Below are 16,456 nucleotides of genomic sequence, written 5' to 3'. Positions count from 1 at the left end.
AGCCAATGTTATAAAGAGAGCTTGTAAAGAAGTTTAAGGAAATGGCAATGGACTTGAAATATTTTGTTCTTTCACAGGATAGGTGAGAACATCAGCTCCAGAAGAACAAAAAGAGGCATAGGTATACTGTTATCCATAAACCAGCACTGATAAGTGTTTCATACTTCTCAGAGTATGGGGACACCTCTGCTCACCTGAATAGAGTTGGATTGGTACTTGTGGTACTCAGTGTTAGATTTTAGATCATCAATGTCGATGGTAGGCAGCCCTGATATGAGCAGCTCTAATTCCTGCTCAGTAAAGATGGATATGAGGCGCTTTGGAATGATTTCATAGAAGCCCTCCAAGAAGGCTGCCAGCTGTTTGCGGATGGCTCCTGGTTTAAAAAAAAAAAAAAAAAAAGTGACATGGAATCAGAACTCATACAACTGAACAGAGTTAATACAGCCTCAGTTTTGACACCTGTACTGGCTAGTTTTGTGTCAAGTTGACACAGCTGGAGTTGTCACAGAGAAAGAAGCTTCAGTTGAGGAAATGCCTCCATGAGATCCANCTGTAAGGCATTTTCTCAATTAGTGATCAAGGGGGAAAGGCCCCTTGTGGGTGGGACCATCCCTGGGCTGGTAGTCTTGGGTTCTANAAGAGAGNAGGCTGAGCAAGCCNGNGGANGCAAGCCAGTAAAGAACATCCCTCCATGGCCTCTGNATCAGCTCCTGCTCCCTGACCTGTCTGAGTTCCAGTCCTGACTTCCTTGGTGATGAACAGCAGTATGGAAGTGTAAGCTGAATAAACCCTTTCCTCCCCAACTTGCTTCTTGGTCATGATGTTTGTGCAGGAATAGAAACCCTAAGACAACACCTTATACTGACATATCTGCCTGCCTTACCTAGCACTGTTTCTAGGCCCTTATATTATAGTAGATGGAGTTAAGTACTTTGGTGCAAGGTATTTGTGGCCATGTCATAGGAAATAAGAACAAAAAATGTGAAATAAAAGGCTGACCTCTTTCCTTGAACAAGCAGAGGTCTATCTAAAGGGCACTTCTCCTACCTGTCATTCTCATCTGGCAAACCAGGTGTACATATTCCTTCTTGTTCTCCTCTGTTACCAAGATGTTGGCTCCATTGGGTTTGAGGTCACGAACTTCACATACTCCAAATTCTTGAACCTACAACATCCAATATACCAATCATACACATCAGGTTTGGTCTGGGCTACAAGTAACACAGAGGTGCAAAAACACATCCTAACTCCTTGCCATGTTCCAGAGAGAAAAAGCTGAATGATGGAATGAAGGAAATTAATCTTTGGCCCTAAAACAAGTTAGAAAAGGGTAATTCTAATTTTGTTTCTATAATGAATTGTCCTTGGGACTGAATTATGCACTGGAACAGTGTATGTATGGGCATGGGCAGAGTTCAAAGAGTGTCTTCCCCTATCATGTTCTACCTTTCTTTGAGTGTTTCTCAATGAACTCTAAGCTGATTTGGCTAATTTGTTCCACCTGTCTTTGTACCTCCAGCTCTTGAGTTACAGATGCATGCTACTATGTCTAGCCTGGAACATTTTCCCCTTACATTTAGTTTGAGTGTGTGTGTGTGTGTGTGTGTGTGTGTGTGTGTGTGTGTGTGTGTGTGTGTGTGTGTGTGTGTGTGTGTGTGTGTGTGTATCAGAGGATATTTGCAGGAGTCAGTTCTCTCCTTCCACCACACTGAGCCCTGGGATTGAACTCAAAGTATCAGGCTTACCTGCTAAACTATCTTACTGGCTCTGAAAATTTTATTGAAAATAAAAAATTAGGGCTAGAAATATATAGTTCAGTATTAAAAGTGCAAACTGCTCACTTTTCCAGATGGCTCAAGTTTGGTTCTCAGCACTCACATTTGGTGGTTCAGAGCCCTGTAACTCCATGGGACCCAATGCTCACTTCTGGTTTGTATATACCTGAACACATGGGCATATACATAAATAAAACTATTTCATGTGTGTATGAATGTAAGTTTATGTGATAATATGCACACGTAAAAAAGCCAGAGGATAATGTTGTCTGTATGTTCTGCACTATTATTCCCTAGACAAGGTCTCTCCCTAGAATTAAACTGGCAGCCAGCCTATCTCCAGTGATCCTCTTTTGTGTTGCACTCCCCAAGCACTGTGCATTCAAAAGTTCCAAGCACTCAATCATGACCATACCTGGGTGTCAAATCTGAACTCAGACCATAAGGCTTGCAAAACAAGTGCTCTTACCCACTGAGGAGAAACTAGGAGACAGACAGCTTGGATTATTTTACCAATTCTATTTCCTGTTTGATGAAGTCAAAGTGCTTTCTCAGAACTGTTGATACAGAGTCAGTTCCAAAGTAATTCCCCCAAATTTATCTCCCAACTTACCTCAGTGCTGAAGGTGAGGTCATAGCCTAATGTAGAGACATCATTTTCAAGCAGATAAACTAGGCCCTGGTAGAAGTGGTAATCTTCACTCTCCATATCTGTATACCTAGAAAAATGCAATTAGATAGGGTCATGGCTTGAGGAACAGAAATAAAAGGGGGATAAAGATAAGAGTCATAGGGCTAAAGGCAGTCTAAAGGCTACCATAATCTCACCTGACAGATTTGCCCAAGATGTGTTTGTAGAAAGACCTAGTAAAGTAGCACTCCAGGAGGCGGTTGTCGTATACAGCTTTGGCTACAATTCGTCCAACAAACTTGAAGTAGCTGAGGTGGTTGGGGTTACAGTGGGAAGATGGATTGATCGTGTAGGTGACCCGGTCACCAGGTGAGGTACGGAACAAGGCATACATAGGGTTGAACATCTCTCGAGAGATGATCATGTACCACTCTCGCAGGAGCCCCCCAGCATCCTGCCCTTCTTCTCCTTCAAACACTATATACCTGCATAAGAGAGCAGAAATAAGAGAGCTGTGCAGAAAGCCAGGACAGATCTGATCATTCATGTAGCATCATGTAAGCAAGAAAGATTCTGTGAATCTGACTTTGGAGAGTCCATTGTTAGATGAAGAAGTAAACAGAGTACCAGGAGAGCTCTTGAAAAACAGACCATGATTTTAATCTGTCTCATTAGCTACAGTGATACTTATGGCTACAAGCTATCAATTTCTTCCAGGTGGCTTCACCAGTGAACAATTACTGACTGGGGGGTGGGGTGGGGGGTGGCACTCAAGCACATGGTGCCTCCCAAACCCAGGGTTACCAATCTGCTTTGCAGGCAAATTTCTATTACTAGCCTAATAATATATTAACCTTGCACTGCAAAGGCATTAAAGACATCCTTGTCTGCCTAAAACTTGGTGACTAAGTCAGCAGTCCAAGTCCAAATGCAGGAAGCTCAATTAACATATCTAAGCCAGAATGCTACTGGGAGTTTTGTAACCACTTCCCCTAAACTTGAGGCCAGATTAGGTCACTGCTACCATATAGCATATAGGCCCTGAATCATCTTAGCTGTTTTTCTCTCCTGAGTTCTTACAATCGATTCTTCATTTCTTCAGGAGATTTGCGATGCAGCTCACGGTAGGAGTCTTCAAATACATGGTCACGACGGACATGCACTGCCATATCTTCTTTCCGGAGCCCTTCGTCCAAACGTTCCAGCTCTTGGCGGAAATATCTTAGGGTGTAGAAAAGGAAAGGAAGTAGGATTGGGGGTGGTAAAGCAAACTTATATCTGTCTGTTCAGAAGGAAAACTCAGAGTGACATGCTCCCTTTGATCTTTTAACGCCCCCCACACCCAGAAAGTCGATAGCAGCTGGGCTAGATCACTTATGAATTCAAAATTTTCCTATTTCTAATGAATGAGACAGGCAATTAGATTTCTGCAACAATCAAGAAAGCACATTTATCTGTATAAGGAGGAGTAGAGATGACAAGGAAGGAGTCTTGAACCTCATTTTGACTATATTACCGCTGCTATGACTCTAAAGGCTGAGAGGGGACTTTAGAAATGTAGTACCACCAAGAAACCCTTATAACCCTAGGAACAACTATAGCTTTTTTCCCCTGGAAGGTGACACAGGTATCTTTTATATAGTTCTTCACTCCAATACATCCCAGGGTACATACTTGCGCTTGACATCAAAGTCGAGGACACGGATGTAATCTACCAAGACAGCAAAAGGCCCATCAGCAAGATGGGTGGTAGACTGCCGTAGTATCTGGTTTAACACAGTGCGGTGAGTCTCTGAGAGAAAAGATGACAGCAGGAATCAGCATATTATAGGTCCTACGAAACTACAAAACAGTCTACTAGCAACCAACTTGGTTTTATTTGTTTTAGGGGCCTAAATCAGGAAATAGCTAAAGGCAAGGGCCACTCCTAAGGGATGAATGCGCCTAGCTTTACAATAAAACCCAAATCCTTTGGAATGCAAGGAATATAAGAAGTTCTACAGCAGAACTCTCCTGTAATTAACTAGGTCTATTTTTTTTTTTTTTTTGCAAAGTGTGTGTTGGGTGTTAGTATGCAAGCATGTTTGCCAACTCTCTCATTTTGCTTAATCAGACAGGGATAAAATCTATGGGTCTAAGAGTTCCATGTACCTGCAAAGCGAAGGAACTTCTGTGTGTCAGGGGGCAGGCTTGAGGAAATGTGCATAGATGAGGGCTCCCTGGAGAAGAATGGGTCAAGGGAAGATGGAGTGGCTGGGGTTAAGGGGGCGGGGGAGAGTGGAGGAGGTTCATCCTTGATGTGTGCCAGCTGGCTCTCACGGGTATCTCGGACAGGAGGCTTGCTCTCCCGCTCTGTGGCATGGACCAAAAAGAAGGCCTCGACAGCAGGCTGTAGCACTGGAGGATAGCAATGATAGCAAAATGACACTTTACAAAGTTTAACATATAAACACGCCCACCTTCCCATAACCACATCACAAATATAAAACATAGAATAATTTAAACTTGCAGGGTAATACAAATAAAAAGAGGAAGTCAGAAAAGCAAAACAGGCAATCAATTATAAAGACAAATCACAAGTACCAGAGTTAACTAAGAGAGGGCAATTCTTTTGAATTCTTGTTACAGACACACAAAGGGAGTTCAACAAACTTAGACTGAAGCAAGATAATTAATCACCACCACCATTACCAGACAGAGAATGTCCAAGAGCAGACCAAGGGGCTGGGAATCTGTAACCTCAGAGAGCAACTCACCTAATACTGCATGCTGGTCATGAGACTCCTCCAGTTCTTTTAAACATTCCCCTAGCATGTCCCACAGTTCATCTAGGCTCAGTTGCTCACTGAGCAGGGGTAACTCAGGTGGTTTCTCCTCTTTCTCCTTCTCTCCCTGTGGTGTTCCATCTGAGACTACTAGATACACAAAGGACAGTCAAAAACTTGCAGAGTGTCTCTCTTACTTGAGAGTTTTTCCCAGACCAAAAGCACAGGACACTAGACAGTCTGGGCTCACTGGCCAATGAGTATTAATCATTGAACAACATCTAGAAGGTAAATTAAATAACAAATTTGACTCCTCAAATAATACAAATAAAAAGAGGAAGTCAGAAAAGCAAAACAGGCAATCAATTATAAAGACAAATCACAAGTACCAGAGTTAACTAAGAGAGGGCAATTCTTTCTCTCTTTTTCAAGTTTTCAAAGGCCATATATTGTATAGTCTTGTCATTGCCTCCTTAGCTGCAAAGGAACCTCTTATGTTAAGGGCAATGTGCTACAATGGAACTTTGGAAAGTTGTCTTCCAGTACAATTATGTTTTAGAAATTATGTTCATTAAATTCTGATAAATTCTGCCTTTGTAATCATAATCAATCAGGTTGCCTTCTCCATACTTTGTTTTTTAGAGATAAGGCTAGGATACATACATACATACATACATACATACATATATGTGTACACACACACACACACACACACACACACACACACACACAGGGTTTCTCTGTATAGTCCTAGCTGTCCTGGAACTCACTTTGTAGACCAGGCTGGCCTCGAACTCAGAAATCCGCCTGCCTCTGCCTCCCAAGTGTTGGAATTAAAGGCGTGCACCACCATGCCCAGCGCCAAAATAGATATTTTGATTCAATAATTTTAAATAAAAGTCTCATGCCTCTTAAAGCCCTTAAGAAGCCTTAGTGCAAGATGAACACCCCCCTCCTCCATGGTTGGTATTTTTTTTCCTTCCTCTCTGGAAGTTTATTCACAACTGCTTAATAGCCAAGTAGCAAGACTAGTTGAATCTTTTAAGTAATAGAGGAGCAACACCAGAACCCCATAATATCCCTGTTTTGCTTAGGCTTCTTCCTGACCTTCACTTTCATCCTCTAACCAAATCCTAACTATTCTTCAAGGCTCTGTTAGCCCTAGGTTTGCGTTCTGGCTGTTACACGTGGAGATCGTGTGACCTTGGGTAAAAAATGGATACAGAACATGGGAGTAATATTTACCTCCCAAAGTCCAGATAATTCAATAAAGCATTTCAAAACTGGATGTCCTATGAGAACACTATTTTAAAGTAATATGTTTAAAGGGCACCAAAAATATTCTGTATGCAACTTATTGAAAAATGCCATATTTACTATGTGCCAGGTACTTGGTTAAGTATTACACACATATTAATTTAATTTTAACAACTGTGCATATTCCTATTTTAACTAAAAAATATTTTTAAATTGTGTATATATGCACAAAGATCAATCTTAGATATTATTCCCCTAGGTTTTCAACCTTCCTAATGCTGCAACTCTCTAATATAGTTAGTTCCTCATGTTGTGGTGTCCCCAACCTTAAATTTTGTTGCTATTTTACAGTTGTAATTTTGCTATTGTTATGAATCATAATATAAGTATCTGTGTTTTTGGATGGTCTTAGGAGAACCCTATGAAAGGAGTCATTTGACCCTCAAAGTGGTCTCGACCCATATATTGAGTACTGCTCTAGGATCTACCTGTCTTTCACTAACCTGGAGCTCACTGAATAGGGTAGGCCAGTTGGTCAGCAAGCTCAAACCTAAGCCCATCTTGGCTTTCTTTAGTACTGGGATTATAAGAGTGTGTGTTACCATGTTGGGTGTTCATGACCTAGGATTGAAATCATCCCCCATGGGAAGCACTTTGCCTACATTGGACACTGGGCTGTTTCCCATCCAAAATAGTACTGCTTATGCCTTGTAACTCAGAGCTAGCAAATGGGGGAGCCAAGACTTGAACATGCCCCCGCCCCACACACAAAATATACTGCAATTTTTCTTTCTTTCTTCTTCTTTTTTTTTTTTTTTTTGAGACAGGGTCTCAGTTTGTACCTCTGGCTGCCCAGAAACTTCCTATGTAGACCCAAGCTAGTAGTCTTGAACTTAGATATGCATACTTTTGCCTCCAAAATACTAGAATTAAAGACATGTGCCACCATGTATGGCTCCCTTTTTTCTTTTTACATTAACATTTTCCCCACTTATTAAAAAAAAAAAAACAACTTTTATGTATATACGTATGGGTGTGTGTATGCCCTTGCATGTGTGGAAACTAGAAGACAAATTTGAAGGAGTTAATTTCTTTTTCCTCCTGCCATATAAGTACCAGGGGTAGCTGGGCGGTGGTGGCACACACCTTTATAAAATCCCAGCACTTGGGAGGCAGAAGCAGGCGGATTTCTGAGTTCGAGGCCAGCCTGGTTTACAGAGTGAGTTCCAGGACAGCTAGGGCTATACAGAGAAACCCTGTCTCCAAAAAAACCCCCAAAAACCAAACAAACAAAAAAGGTACCAGGGGTCAAACTTGGTAATGGCTCTGTAGCAAGTACCCTTACCTGCTAAGCCAGCTCATTCATTTCCTTTCAAGATAGAGTTTCACTATGTTTAACTGTAGGCTTAGTATATGAGCAGCTCAATCTTGCCTCAGCTTTATGTTATTTATTTAGCACAAACACATAGGGTACATGTTGGAGTAAAACTGTGGTCGTTAGCACTCTGCTTTGACTATGTGGGTTCTGGGGCTCAAATTCAGGTTGTCAAGGCTTGGTGACAAGTACAAATACCCTTTACTCACTGACTCATCTCGCCAGGCACTAAACTACTACTTTAAAGACAGGTTCTTCCTATGTTGTCTGGGCTGATGTTACATTTATAATCTTGTGAATATTTATAGATCCATTAGAACTTTTTAATTTTTAAAACAAGCAACAGTAGTACTGACCAATGGACTGAGTATCTTGAGCACTGGGAGATGGCTGGTCCACATCCATGGGCGATTCCTCTCTCCGGACAGATGTCTCTGACTGGTTAGAAGACTCCGACTGGATAAAAGGAGAAAAGGTCACATAAAAGGTGCAACTCTGCTTTTCTCCGGAACTAGAGGTTGGCCCCTGAAAGTCTCACACTTTGAGCTTAGAAGATACTTTCTCCTATCTCCTATCTTATCCAAGTATATAGCTCTCTAGGTCAAAAGAATGACAAGCATGCTTCTTTTTCACTATGAACCAAGAGCTCCCGGATGACTGCATTCTCTGTAAGCTGCTCCCATGTAATTCTCACTCAGATCCCACTCTACCCTTACACTGGTGCTCTGAATATAGACAAAAATTGTAGGTTTTCTGGACCAGGTTCTGTTTGTATACATACTTGTAGGCAGAAAGTATGCTTCCTGCTATTACTATTTGTTCAAACTGAACTCAGTATAATCTTCCATAAGTGGGGTATTTAAGCTATGTCTTTATCAGGTAGGACAGGAGACTGGGCAGAAAAAAAAATACCCCAGAATAGCAGCTCTTTATTTTCTCTTTTTAGTGCTGCTGGAGTCATTCCCCCCAAATCCTGTACTATGTCCAGTGTGATCAGTAATATACTATATTTTTTGAGACAGGGTTTCTCTGGTCCTGGAACTCACTATGTAGACCAAATTGGCCTTGAAGTCACAGAGATCCCCCTTGCCTCTGTCCCAAGTGCTGAAATTAAAGGATAGGGTGGAACAGTGGCCATAGATAATGTATACTAAGCTCAGGGGACTTTGGAGTTGTCTCTACATTATTTCACAACACTAAATTTTTTTTAACCCTATATCCCTTCAGAACCCAGGCATGGAGCATAAGACAATTTGCAAAACACTGCTAACTGGATAGCTGGGAATGAGGTATGATGGCCAAGCTTTATATTCAACCAGATTTCAATCAATACAAACCAGTAAAACAATCAATGAATAGCAAGAGAAATACCAACAGAAAGTAACTTTGTTGTCTAGAGGCATTCATTTAGCAAACGTAATGCAAAAGCATACAAGGTATGGGCAATGAACCCCCACTGATGACATGGTGCAGGAAGGAGGGTAGAGAAATGAATGAGGGGCCACAGGCATCATGCTAACCGTTGCTGCTTGTTGCTGTCTCCGCGCCCTTTGACCCTCACGTACCATTTGTATAATGGCATCAGCCTCAGCCTCCAGCTGCCGAACAGCTGCCTGGATGCTGCTAGCTGAGCCTAAACCGGAGGAACCTGGGAGAAAGAGGGAAAGGGGAAAGGCATGATATAAAATGTAGGAAGTGGGAATGCCCAAAATTCTTTTCTTCTTTCATGGATGCCATAGGGCATCTTGTTGAATTTGAGTTTTAGTTTAGGCAGTTTTGTATCCTCACAATCAAGTCCCAGGGTAGAGAAGAGCAGGGGATTGCCAGACAAATGGATGGTGGCATGTAGAGCGTTCTATGGGACAGAAGCCAATGTATGAGGACATGGCTAATATTTTAGTTAGGAGTGTTTAAGGAGGCAGAAAGCACATTCCTAAGTTTTTCTCAGAGAAATGCTGGTCTTTCCATTTCTTTGCCAGATTTCAATTACCCCTCAATTGTAACTTGATCTATTCATTCTCAGGTAGATGACTGAATGGGTTATACAATACAGCCATCAACATTTGATAAAAAGGGGGGTGGTGGTGCTTTTTTGGAAAGGTCAAATAGAAACAAAACAGTACATTTTAGCCCAGCTTCTCCAGGGACTCTGGACCCACCCCCAGCCCCAGTAGCAGCAGCATCACCATCACCACCACCACCACCCTCAATTAGACACTCTAGCTTTATACCTAGCCTGCCTGTCTGCTTGGCTTTCTTGTTAGCTCGTCGTGTGTCATCCCGCAGCTGGATGATGACCTGTAGTACCCTCAAGAAGAACTTCTGGGTAGATGTCTTGGATGTCAACATGGACATAGAAGGCAGTTGGAGTTCCCGGCCACCCAAGGGTCGCTTCTGAGATGCCACAATTACCACATTTTCAGCCATGTCAAACCTGTACAGTGTAGAGGTGGCTTATGTATATTGACATCAAAGTATAAATACTCAGAGCAAGGAGGGATTCTGGTATTAACTAGAGAAAATAACCTTAAAGATAGCATTAGCCATTGGAGAAGTTTTTAAAAACACCAGGTCAAGTATGTTATAGAACAAATAGAAAAAACACAGAAGAGGAAAATCAGCCAAAGCCACTTTTCAAATGTTCCAGATTCTAGCCCACACCCACCTGCTCTGCATTTTGCCTTTCAGTTTGGTGGTCTGTGGTTGCTCCTCAGGTAGGCCATCAGGAGAGAGGGTCTCACATTGGGCTCGCCGCTGCTGTTCCAGATTGTATTCCCGTAGTTCAGCGAGTAGGGTACCTGGGGTAGGCAGAGGATTCATGTGGTCAGAAATTTCCTTAAAGCAGAAAGCTGAACTTTACCAGGACATTTTTGCAGGAAATATAAGTGAACAGAAATTTTTGCTATTTGGTTTATTGTTTCTTCTAAGGACCAACCACTTGGGGGACTACCAATTCATTGGACTGTCTTACTGAATCTACACAAAAAGCAGTTTGGTATACAGAATAAAAAGGACCTTTTCTGGAGACATATCATGATCTATGTTCTATCTATGCTCTTAAACCTACTCAGGTGGCTGGGCGTGGTAGCACACGCCTTTAATCCCAGCACTTGGGAGGCAGAGGCAGGTTGATTTCTGAGTTCGAGGCCAGCCTAGTCTACAAAGTGAGTTGCAGGACAGCCCGGTCTACACAGAAAAATAAAAAAACAAACAAACAAACAAACAACCCCCCCCCCAAAAAAAACCAAAAACAAACAAAACCCAAACCTACTCAGGTTTTTGTGGTATTCTTATTCTCCCTCAAAGGATGCTATCTATAGAACTATGAGATAATCATGTATCACCCATGGACAATTTTCAAGTGCTAGAACTTTTGCATCATCAAAACTATACAAAGGAGGCCATTATTGTGAGTATAACTCCTGAACCTGATCATAGTTTAGGTATATCTGTAAGATGAAAAAAAGCTGTTATTGCAACTTCATCATGGGGCTCTTATAGACACTAATTATTAGGGAGAAAAAAAGTAGGTCTTTTTGTTCTCATGAATAATATTCCCCTACTCCTTCACTAAGCACAGATGACCAGCTATATAGCAGTTGCTGGTGATGAGAAAGTCAGACAACCTTGTTCTCAAACAATCCACAGATGAAAACAAGAACTGAGCTTTAGGAGCATGGTCTAATTCAGTGTGTCTCTGTGTGTTTTATAAGAAGACAGAATAGAGTAATATTATTATTACCTATCTGTTTACAGAGGGTATAACCCAGATGGCGGGCTCCATTTAGTAGCAGCTTAAGAACAGTGTCCCGGGTACCAGAGTCCCCACGAGAGAGCTGCAGTAACACATTGGCTGCATCTTCCAAGCCTTCTTCAGAACAAGAGTGGGATGTCAACACCTAGGTAAAATATAGGAGAGGTAATAAAAGCCCTAACCTGAGAACTGAAATGTCTACCCCTTTCCTTCCATTTTAGAAGAGCTTAGACTCACCTCCACAGAGAGCTGTAGCTGGTTTTCAGTGAGGCCGGAGGACACCATTTTGAAGTCTATACCACTGCCTCCTTCACCAACCTTTGCTGGAGATTTGCTGCCTTTAGTAGTAGAAGCTTCAAGGAAACAGAACACATTAAAGCTCTGTGACTGTCATAAACCTGGAAGTGCTGCACTGTACAGGGCTTCAAAATGGCAAACCAGAGAAAATGACAACCTACCTATCAAGGCCAAATCTTTTTGGTGTGCTGAGAATTGAACTTAGGATGTTATACATACCATGGAAGCATTCTACCACTGGGCTCTATATTCTTAGCTATGCCTTGTAAGGTTACCAAAAGTCCTAAGTATTTCTCTAAATTGTTCTCTAGCACATCCCACAATTTATTCTTTAAAACCTATACATGCACTGGGCAGTGGTGGCGCATGCCTTTAATCCCAGCACTCGGGAGGCAGAGGCAGGCAGATTTCAGAGTTCGAGGCCAGCCTGGTCTACAGAGTGAGTTCCAGGACAGCCAGGGCTACACAGAGAAACCCTGTCTCGAAAAACAAAACAAAACAAAACAAAGCCAAAAGCCCAAACTAACTAACCAACTTATACCTGCAGAGAATCCTTAACTCATCTGCTACCTGGCTTATTTTCTCTTCTTCCTGAGATGATCTGTTATCTTAAATCACACTGCATTCATTCAGTCTATTATTGTATAGTCTAGAAATCTTAGGATTTAACTCCACCACTTTTGGTAGAGCCAGAGGTTTGGCTTTATACAAATGTACAGGTGCATACACCATACACATGGAAGGTGGTGGTGTGGGAGGGGAATGAAGAGAAAACAGGCTAAGAATAAACACATCCTGTTCTCACAATAATTATCATTTAGAGAAGACTATCTGGATTGGGAAGTGAGAGTTAAGATGGGAGCCATAGCACATACCCCATAGCTCTGACTTTAAACACTTACTTGAAACAGTAGTGGTAGCAGTTGTGGGGGTAGTCACTGTGGTAGAAGCAGCTACAGTAATGGTGGAAATAGCTGTGGCAGCAACCAGAGCTGGAGCAGAAGTGACAGGGGTAGTTGCAGCTAGGGGTGTGGGCGTGGGGGCATTGGCAGTAGTGGTGGTGGTGGTAGTAGTAGATGTGTTTGAGGTGGCAGCAGTGGAGGAACCACTGTTGCTGGAGTTAGTTTGCACTTCTGATACTTTGTTTTCTGGGAGAGCAATTGAGATGAGAGAGAGGAGTCTCAAGAGTTTCTCAGTTAAGAGAGAACTCCGGCGGATGACTGGATGTGACAACATGTTCATGAGCTGCCCCAGTGGAGAGGCTTCAAGGCTGTGTGGGGAAGTTTCCCCTTCACCACCAGAGCTCACTGGTACTGACTTCACGGAGTTCTTGCCTTTTCGGCTAACATTCATGTTGTCCAGTTTTACCAATAAGTCCCAGAAGTCTGTACAGATGCCACTGCTGGAGGACTGTGAGGAGCATGGGCTGCAGGCCTGCTTACTGCCCCGTTCCCGATCACTCTCACAGTTTGTTTCTTTGGTCCGCTGCTGTGTAAAGTGGCTGGGAAACACCTGCAGGGAAAAGAATAGGTTCGATCTAAGGAGTCTCTGTAAAGGATAAGCCTGACAGGAAAAGACAATTGCTTCTCAGACTATTCCTTTTCTTTAACAACTCTGATAATACAAGACAGATGGATTATATGACCTCTATCCAGTAGATGGTGAAGCAGCCTAAAGAAATAAGGACTTGGAAGCAAGACAAAATTAGAAATCTTTCTAAATCTTTTGTCTCTCTGCACTTAATGAAACAAGGAGAACAACACAAAGTTGTTGGTATTAAATTTTGCCTGGTCCCTAGTACAGGTGGGCCCCCAGTACATAGTAGCACTGTTTATTATTCAAAAAATACTGGGCTTGTCACTTTCTAGTCAAATGACAAAGCCATTAAAGTGTTCTGAATCTCAGCTTCTTTATCTGTAAAACAAGAATCATAGAGTGTAAACAGTTGTTTCGATGACCAAGATAGTACATTAAAAATTGTAAAGAACAGAGATAAAACTCCACGAAGTTATTTATTGGACAATTTCACAGAAACAGCAAATGCACAATATAAAATAAATCAACAAAGAGATCTGTTAGCCCTTTACTGTCCAGATCTCACCCAAGGTGTTGATGCCCAGAAAGCCCTGGGGTCAAGGATTCCTTCAAGCTCCTTACCTTGGCCAACTGAATGAGTGTATCCAAAACATGTCTGCAGACAACAGGAGCAGCCTGGGGGTGGATGTGGACAGTGGAACCACTGCTTGCATGCTTCTCTGTATGTTTACGCCCTCCAGAACGTTGAATCTGGAATATGTTAGTCCTACAGCCTAAAGCAGCATCCATTGATACTGAGAGCCAGGAGAGCTGATTGGAACTTTTGGACTCCATCTTGTGGAGCAGATCCAGGGGACGGTTCTCATGACTGCTTGATGCACAGCTCTTGCTTGATTTCTTGCCCCTTTCTTCACTTGTGGAGAGCTTGGGTGTCTCAATGCACAACTCACTCTCACTGCTGCGCTGCAAAATGGACAGGAGGCTGCGGATGACCCAGTGGCGGGTCTGGGCATGATAGCAGAGATTTCTCAGTACTCGGTGTAGACGGCTAGTATTGAGCTTTGGCTCATCCACAAAAAGTAGGACCAAGAGGCAAGACAGGGCTTCATGGTCTAGAAGGAGTCGTCCTCGGAGGCGGAGGAGTGTGTCCACATTACTGCCAGAAGGCCTGGAAACAGAGCATGGTTTCTGGGTAACACTAGCTAAAGCACTAGGATCAGTATATGAGGTACATGAGAGAAGAACGAGTGGGATAATCCCAGGAAGACTGTAAAAGAAGACAAAATAATCCACAGCAACAAGTCTATTGTGTATCTATCATATACCAGGTACTTTACAACTTCTTTCCCTGAAGGATGTTGTACAGCATTATTGAGACCGAGTGAAAAAAGCTCAAACAAATCAGATAATTTGCTCTTTATTACATGACTACTGAGAAGAGAGCAGAGATTCATATTTTTATCATTTACTAAGTGATGAAAATCTAAGGTCCATGACCCACAGCTTGTTTTTTGCCTTTTCTAGATTAAGGAGCTGCCATTCTTTTATAAGGACTGATCTCTTCTATAATTGTTTTAGAATGTTAAATCTACCGTGCTTCATCCTAGTTAGTCAACAAGTAACTCCTCCCCTATTTCTGTAGCATATCTGTTGTAGTCCTAAGGCCAAACAGGCCTTCACTTTCTATTTTGTTAAAACCATAACTAGTACCTGCTGCTAGCCTGCCTTTTTGAGCTGTGGCACTTGGAATTTAAACAGATTTTGCTTATCTACTCATTTCAAGGAAATGAGTCATCCTGGCTGCCACAAAATCTTTTAGCTTCTCTACTTACAAAATTAAGGGACTTAGAAGGTAGTATAGTGAGGTTTAAAAAAAAAGACAAGGGTACCTATTATGGCTGCTGCTACCCCCCATCTGGAAGGTGCCACCCCTCTGTACAGCAAGGCGAGTATACTGGACCCCACGGTTGCCACTCAGGCGACTGGTAAAAGCTACAAGAAAAGAAAAAGGAAACTAAATTTGGTGAAGTGAGGAGAAACTGGGTTCAAGCAACATAACAGGTAGTAAAGGAGGCTAATTAAAAAACAAGGCCAAGCAAGATATTCCAGAGCCCTCCCACTTGCCTCCCTGTGTACCTGGGCTTCGGAGAATGGCAGAGAGTGCAGAAGTACTACTGTGTCCAAAAAGACGCTCATGCATGAGCTGCCGCTGCCGGGCTTCTTGTTCTCGTCTTAGAGCTTGAGCCTCAGCTGCAATGTCAGGTGGCATCACAGCTAACACACTGTCTTCCATATCCTCTAGGACACTACGGCGCAGATCTGAGGGCAGAGTCTGAATGAAGGTCACAGGGTCCATGGGGGTGTCTGAGCTCGCATTCTGAGCCAGTTCCCGTCGCTGCTGTTCAGCTCTCTGCTGTGCTAGCACCTATAGAAGAAAAGAAATCAGTAAGAGTATAGCTCTTTTCAAGCTAAAACTGTTCTCACCATGTTCCCGCTTACATACTTCCTCTTGAATGGCTGGAGGTAGGGCAGCCAGGAACTCAGGGCTCACTTCAGTTACACCAGGGTTCCCCACTACTGCAGGAGCTGAGCTATTTGAGGAGGGAGTACTTCGGGTTGGTGGACGTATGCCCAGCTGGTTCTGTAGAACTTCCCGACGAATATCATCAGGGAGAGCAGCCAGAAAGGAGGGATCCACACCTTCAGGGAGACTGATACCTAAAGAGATTGTAAGATGTAAAGGAACTTACATCTTCATGGATGTTCAAAGGTATACTCAGAGAGAAGAAACACAAATCATGGGTTGAGAAAAATCAGCCTTTTGTGTTTCCATTGCTTGCAAAGATATGGAGAAGAGCCACAACCCATCTTCCTAAGCTTCAAATAGTTCAACAGCTCAAATAAATTAAAAAAGTTCATTAGTGGTGTACACTGTCAAGTCAACCTTTATAAAGACTTTCATGTAGATTGTGTGTGGCCACCATTATATAGTAGTCTCTTACTACAGAGACCAAGAAACAACTGACCAAAGACTGAAAACTCTGTAACTGTGAGCTAAGCTTA

General features: G+C 42.5%; 1 protein-coding gene across 21 annotated transcripts in view; it reads right to left on the bottom strand.

Moving 5' to 3' along the window:
* Positions 1-16,456, bottom strand: part of Huwe1 (HECT, UBA and WWE domain containing E3 ubiquitin protein ligase 1) — a 137,472-nt gene that overhangs the window by 1,947 nt on the left and 119,069 nt on the right. For 16 of the 21 annotated variants that reach the window (XM_029473129.1, XM_029473137.1, XM_029473139.1 and 13 more), the window contains 19 exons: positions 15,897-16,111; positions 15,530-15,818; positions 15,283-15,385; positions 14,015-14,561; positions 12,760-13,369; positions 11,798-11,913; positions 11,549-11,705; positions 10,472-10,604; positions 10,038-10,240; positions 9,327-9,454; positions 8,163-8,262; positions 5,166-5,324; positions 4,561-4,806; positions 4,084-4,201; positions 3,490-3,630; positions 2,607-2,894; positions 2,392-2,497; positions 1,051-1,168; positions 195-376 (listed from right to left, as the gene is read on the bottom strand). In XM_029473129.1, coding sequence (XP_029328989.1) covers positions 195-376; positions 1,051-1,168; positions 2,392-2,497; positions 2,607-2,894; positions 3,490-3,630; positions 4,084-4,201; positions 4,561-4,806; positions 5,166-5,324; positions 8,163-8,262; positions 9,327-9,454; positions 10,038-10,240; positions 10,472-10,604; positions 11,549-11,705; positions 11,798-11,913; positions 12,760-13,369; positions 14,015-14,561; positions 15,283-15,385; positions 15,530-15,818; positions 15,897-16,111 — 3,959 coding nt within the window. The remainder of the gene's footprint in view (positions 1-194; positions 377-1,050; positions 1,169-2,391; positions 2,498-2,606; positions 2,895-3,489; positions 3,631-4,083; positions 4,202-4,560; positions 4,807-5,165; positions 5,325-8,162; positions 8,263-9,326; positions 9,455-10,037; positions 10,241-10,471; positions 10,605-11,548; positions 11,706-11,797; positions 11,914-12,759; positions 13,370-14,014; positions 14,562-15,282; positions 15,386-15,529; positions 15,819-15,896; positions 16,112-16,456) is intronic. The other 5 variants (XM_029473130.1, XM_029473142.1, XM_029473141.1 and 2 more) reach the window with 3 other exon arrangements.

The sequence above is a fragment of the Mus caroli genome, chromosome X, assembly GCF_900094665.2.
Source record: "Mus caroli chromosome X, CAROLI_EIJ_v1.1, whole genome shotgun sequence".
NCBI lineage: Eukaryota > Metazoa > Chordata > Mammalia > Rodentia > Muridae > Mus > Mus caroli.
The sequence above is the reverse complement of the archived record's forward strand: the minus strand, read 5'-3'. Positions and strand labels throughout refer to the sequence as shown.